The sequence below is a fragment of the Callorhinchus milii genome, unplaced genomic scaffold (genome assembly GCF_018977255.1).
Source record: "Callorhinchus milii isolate IMCB2004 unplaced genomic scaffold, IMCB_Cmil_1.0 Scaffold6, whole genome shotgun sequence".
NCBI classification, from domain to species: Eukaryota; Metazoa; Chordata; class Chondrichthyes; order Chimaeriformes; family Callorhinchidae; genus Callorhinchus; species Callorhinchus milii.
In genome coordinates, this window is record NW_024704747.1 from 1,270,240 (window position 1) to 1,282,966 (window position 12,727).

General features: G+C 54.2%; 1 protein-coding gene across 1 annotated transcript; it reads right to left on the reverse strand.

Moving 5' to 3' along the window:
* Positions 1 to 327: 327 nt before the first annotated feature.
* Positions 328 to 9,220, reverse strand: wnt6b (wingless-type MMTV integration site family, member 6b). Its single transcript, XM_007908515.2, has 4 exons — positions 9,144 to 9,220; positions 4,987 to 5,207; positions 2,661 to 2,989; positions 328 to 830 (listed from the first exon to the last, which is right to left on the reverse strand). The coding sequence occupies exons 1-4, from the start codon at positions 9,218 to 9,220 to the stop codon at positions 369 to 371; spliced, it is 1,089 nt and encodes a 362-aa protein (XP_007906706.2). The 3' UTR covers positions 328 to 368.
* Positions 9,221 to 12,727: the final 3,507 nt, after the last annotated feature.

A 12,727-nucleotide genomic window follows, 5' to 3' on the forward strand; every position in this document is an offset into this window, starting at 1 on the left:
GGCAAGTTTCCTTACTCCACACACACACACACGCACACGCACACACTCGCCTCTGTTTACCAGCAGTAGGTAGGAACCCGGTTGACAGTCGATTGGCGATCTCTTTCCAGGAGAAATATTCCCCCAGTCCCCCCCACCACAAAAAGAATTTGGTTGCTCAATCCACAGCTGTTTGTGGGGACGCTGCCGTGCGCAATTGGCTGCCGCGTTTCACCCACGAAATACAGAGTCACCCACTTTACAGCGTATCGTGTGAAGCGCTTTGAGACGTCTCGATGACGTGATAAGGCGCTGTATCAAAATGCAAGGATTATTATTATTATTATTATTATTATATTGCCTCCCCCCTTCTCCCCTCTCCCTCCTCGTCACAAACAGAGGCTAAGCTCCCTCCGCACTGTACACGTCTTACACTGCACAACACAACACCAGTGGAAGCGACAGAGACAGTTCTCCTCGAAGACCACCGTCTCGTCCCTGAAGCCCCTTCCGCAGCAGAGGAGGTCACAGCCGCTCACGTCCATGGCTGTGCTGTTGCACGACCTCCCCCCGGTGCCCACCGAGCCGGTCTTGCGGTTAGGGAGACAGAAATCGGGGGAGTTGAGAGAGTAGACCAGGTCCATCTTGTCGGGGGGCTTGATGTTGTGTCCCACGGGCAGGAGGGTCTTGCCGTCGTTGCCCCCCATCACCTTGAAGGCCCCGTTGAAACGGTCCAACAATCGGTCGCCCACCTCCCGGAAATGAGGCATCTTACTCCAACATGTCTTGAGGGTGCAGGAGCCGGAAAGGCCATGACACTTGCACTCTACCTTCATGTAATTTTTCACCGCCTTGCGAGGCGCGCAGAGAGAGGGAAGAGAGAGAGAGAGAGAGGACGAGAGATAGAGAGGAGAGAGAGAGAGAGAGGAGAGGGTTGAGGAGAGATCATAAGAACATAAGAATTTTCTGGGCGAATTTTCTGCGTCTAGTTTGGCTTCCACCGTCCTGGCAGTGGCGCTCGACATGTGGTGCCCCAAACTATACACTGCCTTAGCGCCGGATATTATTGTTCCTTACGTTCACTACTCGTCAAACAACAAATAAAAACCACGCACGACATTTTTACGCGGAGCCTTTCACGTCGGGAGGACGTCCCAAGGCGCTGGACGGTCAGGGATTTGGGCCCGAGCTGGGGGTTGGGATCAGGAGGAGGTGGAGGGCGGGGGGTGTGTGTGGGGGGGGAAGGGAGTAGGGAGGGTCTTGAGACGTGCCTTGAAGGAGGCGAGGGAGGTGGTGGGGGGGGGGGGGGGGGACGAGACGGAGGGACTGTGGGTTGAGAGAAGAGAGAGAGAGAGTGAGTGAGTGAAAGAAAAACACGACGACAGATTGATTGTCAAGATTACACGCCAGATGGAGAATTAATTTCTATTGCTGCGGGCGGTGGAATGTCAGAGCGAGTGCCTCCGTGCTTGACGCATTCCTGCCGAGGTTAATTCGTGATTAATGCAACCCCCCCCCCCCACCCCACCCCCTCTCCCCCTGCCCCTCCTACCCTCTACCCCGCTCCACCATCCCCCCCCCCCCCCCCCACCCCTCTCCCCCACCCTCCCTCAGCATATTTTGGTTAAAGCTGGTGTTTAATTAAGAATAGTTCGAATGGATTTGAGTGGATTTGAGGCCACGGGTTTGGAATAAACACTCAGCTCCTGGTAACCCCACAGCCAAAGCCCTAACTCACGGGGAGGGGGGTCCTGGCTGGACAAGCAGCGGGAAAGCTTGGCCAGACAGCGCGCTCGCTCTCACTCTCTCTCTCTCAATGGCCAAGCTACGTGGGTTTAGCTGGTTAGACTCCAGCAGTTACACCAACGCACACTCTGGGCTCCCCCCCCCCACCCCCCACCCAAGCCTTGGCTCTTGCCAACCTGCGCCTAATGCTCTCCGGAATTAGGTAATGATAATAATAATAATAATAATCCTCGCATTTGGTTCAGCGCCTGATCACGTCTTCGAGACGTCGCAAAGCGCTTCGCAGGATGCACTGTCAAAGTGGAGTGACTGTGTGTTTTGCGGGCGAAACGCGGCAGCCAATTGGTGGTCGGGGCTAGGAGGGAATCCTCAAGGCGAGGGGCGGAGGAGGGAGGGGGCATAATCCTAAAATCAGAGCCAGGCCATTTAGGAGTGAAATCTGGAGACAGTTTTTCGCCCAAAGGGGAATAATAAAACCGAGTCTTTCTCTCTCTCTCTCCCTCTCCCCCAAAAGGCTGTGGATTATGGCTGAATCCAGTCACATTGTCCAGACTGAGGCGATAGACATCTGACAGGTCAGGGGATCAAGGGGATACGGGGCAAAGGCGGGTAATGGGGTCGAGGTATACATCAACCACGGTCTAATTGAATGGCGGAACAGGCTCGAGGGGCTGAATGGCCTTCTCCTGTTCCCATGTCCCTATGGCGGGGTGGGGGGGAGAGGGGTGGGGTGGGGGAGAGAAGGAAACCCAAACCCAAGGGGAGGGTCAGCGGGGAATCCCCGAAATGGGGGTGGACCGTGAGAAGTGGGGAGAATCCCAAGGGGAGGAGCAGTGAGGAGGGAGGGGGTATCCCCGAGATGGTAGGAGTGGGGGGGGGATCCTGAGAGGCGCGAGGTGGGGGTGGGGGGAGGGGGTGAAGGTTTAGGTACTCACCAGTCTCCCGGCCTCGTTGTTCTGCAGGTCTATCAGTGTCCTGATGTCGCTCCTGCCTTTCTTCCTCTTGGGGTCCATGAACTGTTTGGATTTCTCGTAGCCGAACTCCACGTCATCTCCGCACCCCCCCCACTCCCAGGCGCTGGGCGGGGCCTGGCCCCCCGGCCCCCCGCTGGGATTCCCCCCGGAGGAGGGCGGAGGGGGCGAGCGATCCCGCGAGGAGGAGTGACACCCACACTGCAGGAGCTCGCCCATGCTGCACCCCTGGGTGACCGCGTGGGTCACCCCCGCCGCTGTGATGGCGTAAACAAAGGCTGTCTCCCGGATATCTGTGCGCGGGAGAGGTGTAGGGGGGTGGGGGGGGGGGGAGGGGGCAAAAGGGGGGCAAATGTTAAAGGAAGCAGCCAACGCTCACAAGGTCCCGCGAGAGGTTCGACGACGACAACAACAATAACGACGACGACGAGTTGCATTTATACCGAATTAATAACAATAAACCTGGTGTTTGACCCGGAGCCTCGTCCCGTCGTTGAGACGCCTCAAAGCGCTTCGCGGGACACGGTGTGAAGCGGAGTGACCGGGTGTGTGCATTCGGGGGGGGCGGGTAACGCGACAGCCGATCGCGTACATTTATGTACAGGAGCGGCACTCGCGGTGGGAGGACGTCCCCTGTGCGCGTACACGCATACGTCTGTGTGTATTTGTACGTGTGTGTGTGTGCGCGTGTGTGTGTGTGTGTGTGTGTGTATAAGTGTGCATGTGTGTGCGCGCGCGCGCGTGTGTGTGTATATACACACATATGATCAGCGCTGACAGCAGCAATGACTGGAATGAGTGCGTCCGCTCATTCAGGAGCTGTGCTGAGCCGCGCCGCCTCGATCTCTCGCCTCCGACACGTTCAGGCACAGACCTGCAGCTGAGGCATATTTCTTGTCTGCTCGGAATTTCATGTCCTGGAGGACAAGAGCCTGAACTCATTCCCGTCTGAATCCCCACCCGGGCAGAACGCCCCCCTCTCACACAAGCACGCATCCCCATCTTGCCTCGCTCGCTCGCTCTGTTTTTTTTTTCTTCTCCTCTCTCTCTCTCCCTCTCTCTCTCTCTCTCTCTCGCATACTTACGTGGTTACTTAAGATTCTTAACCCTTTAAGGTTCTTCGTTTCTCTGCTCTCACCCCATTCCCTGCTCTCTCTCTCTCTCTCTCTCTCTCTCTCTCTCTCCCCATGGTGTCTGTCCTGGGGCTCGCTCTCCCCCACTGGGAGCTCTCTACTCTAACCCCATTCCCTGCTCTCTCTCTCTCTTTCCCCCCATCGTGTCTGTCCTGGGGCTCGCTCTCCCCCACTGGAGCTCTCTATTCTAACCCCATTCCTTGCTCTCTCTCTCTCTCTCTCTCCCCATCGTGTCTGTGCTGGGGTTCGCTCCCCCACTGGAGCTCTCTACTCTAACCCCATCCTCGCTGTTGCGCTGGGAGAATAATAAGCTTCAGGACACCCATTCACCGAGCGCAGACCTGTCTAGACCCAAAGGTCAGGTGAAGACCAGGTCAGTTTGCCTGGAGGGACAGTTTAGAGGGCGGATTCACCCAGGTATAAGGTCACGAAGGTAAATAGGGAAAAAACATTTCCTTTTCCTCAGGGAATTAGTCTGGACAGGGCAGAGACTGAGGATTGTGAGCAGGCGAATCCAATGAGAGATTAGAAAGGTTTCCTCTCTCTGACGTTAGTTGGAGTTTGGGATTCATTACCTGTGGCTATTGCAGTCGGATCAACAGAATAGTTCAACAGTAACAACAACTTGCATTTTATACAGTGTCCTTCACACAGGGCAGCGTCCCAGAGAGACTGATGGTGGTGGAGCACCGAGACACTGCGACACTGAGCGGTGGGGACGGAAGGAGGAGATGACCGTAAGGAAGGTCTTCGGTTGAGATCCGAACTTGGGGGAAGGAGGGGGCAAAGCAGAGGGTTTTGGTGGAAGTGGGGGGGGGTGGGGAGAGAGTGAGTTTCGGGGCGTAGCAGCGGAGGGGACGAGGGACAAGCAGGAGGCCAGAGCCAGCGAGCGGAGGCTGCGGGTATAATAATAATAATAATAATCCTTGCATTTGATACAGCGCCTTATCACGTCTTCGAGATGTCTCGTGTGTGTGTGTGTGTGTGTGTGTGTATGGGGGGGGGGTCACAGGATGAATGGGAGTGAACGCAGAGCTCTGTCACAGGTACGATTGACCGAATGGCCTCCTTCTGTGTTGTCAACGTCTCTAGTTCTCCACCCCCCCCCCGACCTGCCACCGCCCTGTGCTTGAGACCTGATCGTATCCAGCTCCTACCTTGTTGGAGGATTTTCCCGAAGTACTTGTTGTGGATGGTGCAATTCCACCTGCGGAATCGGAACTGGAACTGGCACTCCCGCACTCCCAGCCGAGCTCCCTTGGCCACCTCGCTCACGATTTCCGGCTCGGTCTGGCACAGCTCCGCCTGCTTCCCGGCCAAGCGCTTGGTCTTCCTGCAGATGCTGTTGGGGTCCATCACCAGAGGACTTCCCACCGCCCTGCGACCCAAACACACACACAGCGGCTCTCACAACAACAACAACAACAATAACATGTCTTGTGTTTGACACAGCGCCTTACACGTTGTCAAGACGTCTCAAAGCGCTTCTCGGGATACGTGTACCTTGTGAGCACTGCACACAGCAGCGACCCACAAATGGGTGTGGATTGAGAGACCGCATTTTTTTTAATGGAGAGGTTATTACCCCCGGAGAGTAAACACCCAATCGACTAACATCCGGGTTCCTACTTATTGCTGGGTAAGCAGAAAGGTTTGGTGCAAGGGAACTTGCCTAAGGTTTCGCCCCGCCCGGGGAATCGAACCCGGGTCCTCTGACTTGCGAGGCAAGGGCTCTAACCACTCTGTAAATAACCTCTCGCTGTACACCCTGTAGCGCAGTGGTTAGAGCACTCGCCTCGCAAGCGAGAGAACCTGGGTTCGATTCCTTAGGCAAGTTCGCTCGCTCGCTCTGCCCACCTGTTTACTCAGCAGTAAGTAGGATCCTGGATGTTAGTTGATTGATGGATCGCTCTCCGGGGGTAATAATTCCTTAAAAAAAAAATTTTTTTAAATAATTATTTGCCCACTCAATCCACGTCGGACTGACTGCGTGTGGGACGCTGTTGTGCGCAATTGGCTGCTGCGTTTCCCCACAAAATGCACATTCAATTCGCTTTGCAGTATCTCCTGTGAAGCGCTTTGAGATGTCTCGAAGACTTGATAAGGTACTGTATCAAATGCGAGGATTATTATTATTATTATTATTATTATTATTAAGACCTCGTAGCTTCTTAACCTTCTCAGCGTCAGTGAAGAAAGCCCTAATTTCTCAGATCTAACTGTATCTGTGCTGATGTTCCTCGAGCTCTCTTGCACTGTTGGGCTCAGTCTCTCTGTGTCACTGACTGTGTCTCAACTGATGCTATTCCTGTTCCCCTGCCATGTCTGTGCTCAGTCTCTCCTCTCGCCCAGTGTCCTGTGTTTGTGTCTAGCAAATACCCCAAAGATAAGGACAAACCACATACTGAAAAGGATGTCAGCGGAGAGGTGAGGAGAAAGGGTTACAGCTGTCACTACTGTGTGGTTTTAATAGGAATAAGAAGAATCCTCGCATCTGATATAGCGCCTTATCACAGCGTTGAGACGTCTCAAAGTGCTTCACATGATGGACTGTGTATTTTGCGGACGAAACGCAGCAGCCAATTACACACAGCGACGTTCCCACAACCAGCCGCGGAGCGAGTGACCAATTTTATCCGGGGGATTGTCGGCCCAGGACACTGTGAGAGAGAGAGAGAAACTCCCTTTCCTTTTCTATCAGCCCTGCGGGAGATCTTTAACGTCCACCTGAACAGGCAGACGGGGAGTGAGGAAAGACAGAGTCTCCGACAACACAACACCCCACCCCCCCCACCCACCCCCAGCGCTGGGCTGGAGCATCAGCTCAGACTATGTGATTCCAGGTCCCGACGAGAGAGCTTGAACTCACAACCTTCCGACTCAGAGGCGAGAGAGAGAGGAGAGAGAGAGAGTGCTATCACTGAGCCAGGCTGACACACTACCTTGTGAATCATCTCTCTCGCACCCCCCCACCCCCCACCCACCCACCATATAACCGCAGAGGCAGTACATTACACCCATTAGAGGTAAGATAGTGATCTAATCGCTGAGTTGTGGCTTGCGATGTCTCTAGGAATGCAAACTCTCTCACGCTTTACTGCCCCCATTCTCAGCTAATCGCCTGGACACGAACGGTCTCCCCCAAACGGGTTCGAGTCACACTTGGTTCGCAATCTCTACGTGCGGAATGTTCCGAGACGTATCCCTCTGGTACCACTTAAAGGGTTACCGGCTCAGGGAGGCTTTCCTCTGGTGCCCGTGATGGCCCACGTTAAAACCGTCGCCTCAGAACAGTCCTCGCGTTTGACACAGCGGCTTATCGCTTCGGCCAGACGTCTCAAAGCGCTTCACGGGATATACTCTGAAGTGTAGTGACTGTGTATTTTGTGGGTGAAACGTGGCAGGCGATTGCGCACAACAGCGTCCCACAAATGTTGAGGGACCAAGTCATTATTATTCCTTTCGAGGGATTATTACCCCCGGAAAAGCGATCCACCAATTGACTAACAACCGGGTTCCTACTTACTATTGGTTAACAGAGGTGTGTGTGTGTGTGTGCAGTAAAGAAACTTGGCTAAGGTTTGACCCCGACCCTCCCGGGAATCAAACCCAGGACCTCTCGCCTGCATTAGTCCGTGTGCTTTGTGGGTACGTGACAAAGCGACATGTTACACGTGACACAGGTACACGCGTGCCATGAGAAAATGCAAGATCACGGCAAGAGGACCCGGGCAAGATTCTCCGAGATCCCGTTTGGTTTCCCACAGACAGTTCCCCCGTTAGGCTTGTCTGGCCTCTCTCCCCCTCTCCTCCCTCCCCTCTCTGTGACATTAGCACAGGGTAGGGGTCAGGGACATTGGGACGAGAGCCATCCACAAACAGCCTGGCTCCACCGTTCAGCCGCCCTGTACTGTCAGGGGCACCATCTTTCGGATGAGATGTCAAATTGAAATTTGGGCAAACACCCTGTAACTCAGTGGTTGGACGCTCGCTTCGCAAGAGAGAAGACCCGGGTTCGATTCCCGGGCGGCTCAGGGGGAAACCTTGGGCAAACCTTACTCCACACACACACACACACACACACTCACCTCTGTTTAAGTAGGAACCCGGCTTTTAGTCGATCAGCGGATCACTTTCCGGGGCTAATAATCCCTTTTTTAAAACAAATAATAATGTGGTCACTTCAATCCACGACTGTGCGTGTTGGACGCTGCTGTGCGCAATTGGCTGCCGCGTTTCACCCACAAAACGCACAGTCACTACACTATATTCTGTGAAGCGCCTTGAGACGTCTCGAAGACGTGATGGAGCGCTGTAGGAAATGCAAGGATTGTTATTAGAGGTTTGGGGAGGGGGTGGAGTGGGGGGAGGGGGGGAGTGGGGGGAGTGGGGAGGGCAGGAGAGGCTCGAACACGACTCTCTGCCAATTCCCGAAAGCACAGACACAGCTTTTTGGCCAGAACGTCTGTTTGTGAGATAAAGAGTTTATTCTGGACTTGTCAGCAAACATGTCCTTGATTACAGGTGCGTATAATCAGGAGCTTGACTTGAATCACACACACCCACACGCAACACACACGTCCAACAAACACGGACACACACACACACACACACATACACACACAGGGACACACACTCACCCACACACAACACACACGTCCAACAAACACGGACACACACACACACACATACACACACAGGGACACACACTCACCCACACACAACACACACGTCCAACAAACACGGACATACACACACACACACACACACACATACACACACACAGGGACACACACTCACCCACACACAACACACATGTCCAACAAACACGGACACACACACACACACACACACACAGGGACACACACTCACCCACACACAACACACATGGACATACACACACACACACACACACAGGGACACACACTCACCCACACAAGAAAAACAGGAACAAGGCAACGTTTTGCTGCTTCTCAACGAGGTGGTGAACTGAGCGAGAATACCTCTCTGGAGACTCGGAGAACTCTCAAAGCCCATCTCAAACTCAACAACATTCCCCCCCACCACCACCCCCCACCCCCGGGGTCCAGTCTCTCTGAGCCCAGGTCAGAGTCCTCTCGCTTGCAAGGCGAGTGCTCGAACCAATATGATACAGAACTCCAGAATACACCACAGGACACCACAGTGAGGTGCTATGCCAAATGCAACGGTTATTATTATTATTATTATTATTAATATCTTTCCTGAGCGGCGCTGCCCAATACTGAATGCAGTATCGCATCCCCCCAGATGGAGGTGTCTGTCACTTACTCACCACCACAGGCTGATGATGTGGTCCGGGCAGAGCAGGAAGAAGAACAGGGCGAGTTGCAGTCGGGGAGCGGACACCATCCTGGGGTGTGAGGGGCTGGTGTGGGGGGGGGCAGGTGGGTCACAAGGGGGTCTCGATCAGACACCAGGCTCCTGAGAGAGAGAGAGGTTGTCCAACTTGGCTAGGCTGGTGTGATCTCCTCCGTCTCTCTCTCTCTCTCTCTCACTCTGTGTTGGACCCAGGTCCTCCAAACTCAAGCCCCAAATCTGGTCAAAGTAGTTCCACACACACAAAAAAGCAACGCTCCTGGGAATTAGGTCAAAGTTCTTGGAAATGGGGTTCGAAGTCCTTGGAATTCTTGAGATTGATGAGAGCTTTGGGATTTGGGATTTGGAGCCAGACTCCAGGAGATCTTTCTTGAAGGAGGTCTTGAGTAGTCGACCAGAGGAGATGTCTCGAGATCTGCTCCTCACGCTCTTTCCCTTGGATGGACGGGCTGAGATCAGAGATGGCGGGGAGGAGGGGGAGCGGGTGGGGAGGGCGGGATGAGTTGGGATGGAGACCTCATGGATCCAATGTGATGTTATCAGCCGGGGAAACCGAGTTGAACGCAGGGGAGGGAGAGGTGGGGGAGGGAGGGAGGGGTGCGAGGTGGTATAAGATTATCCCCAATGTTGGGAAGTTCAAGGAGATTAATCGAGATCTTCCAATCTTTGGAGGGGGGAAATAATTAATATTTTACCCACTTTTGGGTAGTGGGGGGATGGGGGGGTGGGTGAGGGGGGGGGGGGGGCGTTGACGGAGAGAAGATAAATTCAAGATCTGAAGAGCAAGAGGTTCTCACCTGTTGTGGAAGGGAGGGAGGGAGGGAGGGAGGTGTTGTCCTACTGGGGAAGAGGACTAGGGACTAGATATGGGGTCAACAAGGAGAGGGAAATGGGAGGGAAGAGGGGGAAAGAGATCAGGTTGACTTCAGGGCAATATCAGAGGCAGGTTGGGTGCTGTGGTGAGAGACAGCTTCTCCCTCTCAGTCATGTTCCTCGGCACATCCACACCTCAACATCCAACTCCAGGAGAACAGCCCAGGAACTCCAGACCTGGATAGGTCCTCTCTCACCTCTCTGTCTGTCTGTCTATCTATCTTTCCCTCTCTCTGTCTCCTTCCTTCTCTCTCTCTCTCTCTGTCTCTCTTCCCCGCTCTCCTTTTCTCTCTCTCCTTATTTCTCTGGCTCTTCCTCTATCTCTCTCTCTCTCTCTCTCTCTCCCGTCTCTCTCTCTCTCTGTGTCTCTCTATATATCTCTTCTCTCTGTCTCTGTCGCCTTCCTTCTCTCTCTCTCTCTCTCTCTCTCCTCTCTCTGCCCTTCTCCCCTCTCTCCTTTCCCTCCCTTCCTCCCTGGAGAAGCCCCTCACCTTCTCCTCCTCCTCCTCCTCCTCTCACCAGAGTTGGGGGAAGGTCCAAACTCGGATCGGAGTGAGACACAGCCCACACTGGCGCTGGTTTTGGGCGAGAGAGTGAGTGAGAAAGTTGCCCAGAAGAAGAAGAAGAAGAGAAGAAGAAGAAGGAGAAGTCGAGGAAGGAAGGAAAGGAAGGAAAGGAACCTTTCGATGGGATCCTGGGCTCAAAGGCAAGTGTCTCCTGTTTGTCCGGACAGAGGCAAAGGCTCCAAGGAATTGGGACGCAGCTGAAGGGCTCCCAGTTTGCGCTTCTTGGGCTTTCGCTGTTCGCTGTGCTCGGGATGGTTGGTGTTGGCAGGTTTGGGGTTGGGTTGAGGGAAGCACTGGCTGTGTTTGGAGAGGTTGTTCCCAGTCACACACACAGAGAGAGAGAGAGAGAGAGAGTCAGGGAGTGTGTGAGTGATTGAGTACCTCCTCTCTGTGTGAGAGAGGGAGGGATGGGAGGGAGAGAGGGAGGGATGGGAGGGGAGGGAGAGAGGGAGGGATGGAGGGGAGGGAGAGGGAGAGAGGGAGGGAGGGAGGGAGAGAGGGAGGGAGGGATGGGAGAGGGATGGGGTTTGGCTGAGACACAACTGAATGGGTGGGTTTGGGAGGTGGGGAGTGTGTGTGAGGGTGTGTGTGAGGTGTGTGTGTGTGTGTGGGTGTGTGTGTGTGGGTGTGTGTGTGAGGGTGTGTGTGTGTGGGTGTGTGTGAGGGTGTGAGTGTGTGTGTGAGGTGTGTGTGTGTGTGAGGGTGTCTGTGTGTGTGTGGGTGGGTGGGTGTGTGTGAGGGTGTGTGTGTGGGTGTGTGTGTGAGGGTGTGTGTGAGGGTGTGTGTGTGGGGTGTGTGTGGGTGTGTGTGAGGGTGTGTGTGTGTGAGGTGTGTGTGTGAGGTGTGTGTGTGGGTGTGTGTGTGGGGGTGTGTGTGTGAGGGTGTGTGTGGGGGTGTGTGTGTGAGGGTGTGTGTATGTGTGTGTGAGGGTGTGTGGGGGTGTGTGTGTGTGTGTGTGTGAGGGTGTGTGTGTGGTGTGTGTGAGGGTGTGTGTGTGTGGGTGGTGTGTGTGAGGGTGTGTGTGAGGGTGTGTGGGTGTGTGTGTGGGGAGTGTGTGTGTGGGTGTGTGTGAGGGTGTGTGTGAGGGTGTGTGTGTGGGGGGTGATGCTGGTAGAGAGGTGTGTTTACTGTCAGGTTGGACAGGGATGGAGCAGGTGAGCAGGTTATGTAGGAATGAGAGAGAGAGAGAGAGGGGAAGAGAGAGAAAAAGAGAGAAAGAAACTGGGAAATGAGACGTAGAGGGAAAAAAAAACAACTCACATAAAGCAACACATCGAGAACTTTGAGGATAGAGCGAAGGTGATGTTCTGCGAATGAAAGAGAGATAGACAGAAGGAAAGGGAGTACAGAGAGAGAGGGGGAGAGGGGGAGAGGGAGAGAGTGGGGCAGAAGAGAAAGAGTGTGAAAGTGAGGAGACAGAGAGAGGGACAGAGAGAGAGACAGAGAGAGGGACAGAGAGAGAGAGACAGAGAGAGGGACAGAGAGAGAGAGACAGAGAGAGGACAGAGAGAGAGAGACAGAGAGAGGGACAGAGAGAGAGAGACAGAGAGAGGGACAGAGAGAGAGAGACAGAGAGAGGGACAGAGAGAGAGAGACAGAGAGAGGGACAGAGAGAGAGAGACAGAGAGAGGGACAGAGAGAGAGAGAATGGGGATCATCCCCATCGATATTTCCCATTGATGTCCTTTCTGCACCTGTTCGTAGGCTCAGAGCCCCGAGTGTGAGACACAAAGCAGTTTGCACACACCCTGGTACACACACACACACACATACCCTGGTACACACACACACACACACACACACACCCTGGTACACACACACACACACACACACACACACCCTGGTACACACACACACACACACACACACACCCTGGTACACACACACACACACACACACGGCTGGTCACACACACACACACACACACACGCCTGGTACACACACACACACACACACACCCTGGTACACACACACACACACACACCCTGGTACACACACACACACACACACACACCCTGGTACACACACACACACACACCCTGGTACACACACACACACACACACCCTGGTACACACACACACACACACACACCCTGGTACA

What these genes read in the sequence shown, in the direction of transcription:
- wnt6b (XM_007908515.2), bottom strand. Translation starts at nt 9,220, where the DNA reads ATGGTGTCCGCTCCCCGACTGCAACTCGCCCTGTTCTTCTTCCTGCTC. An exon ending in CACATCATCAGCCTGTGGTG is followed by an intron (nt 5,208 to 9,143) that starts GTGAGTAAGTGA and finishes TTTGGGTCGCAG; the next exon opens with GGCGGTGGGAAGTCCTCTGG. An exon ending in ACAACGAGGCCGGGAGACTG is followed by an intron (nt 831 to 2,660) that starts GTGAGTACCTAA and finishes GCGCCTCGCAAG; the next exon opens with GCGGTGAAAAATTACATGAA.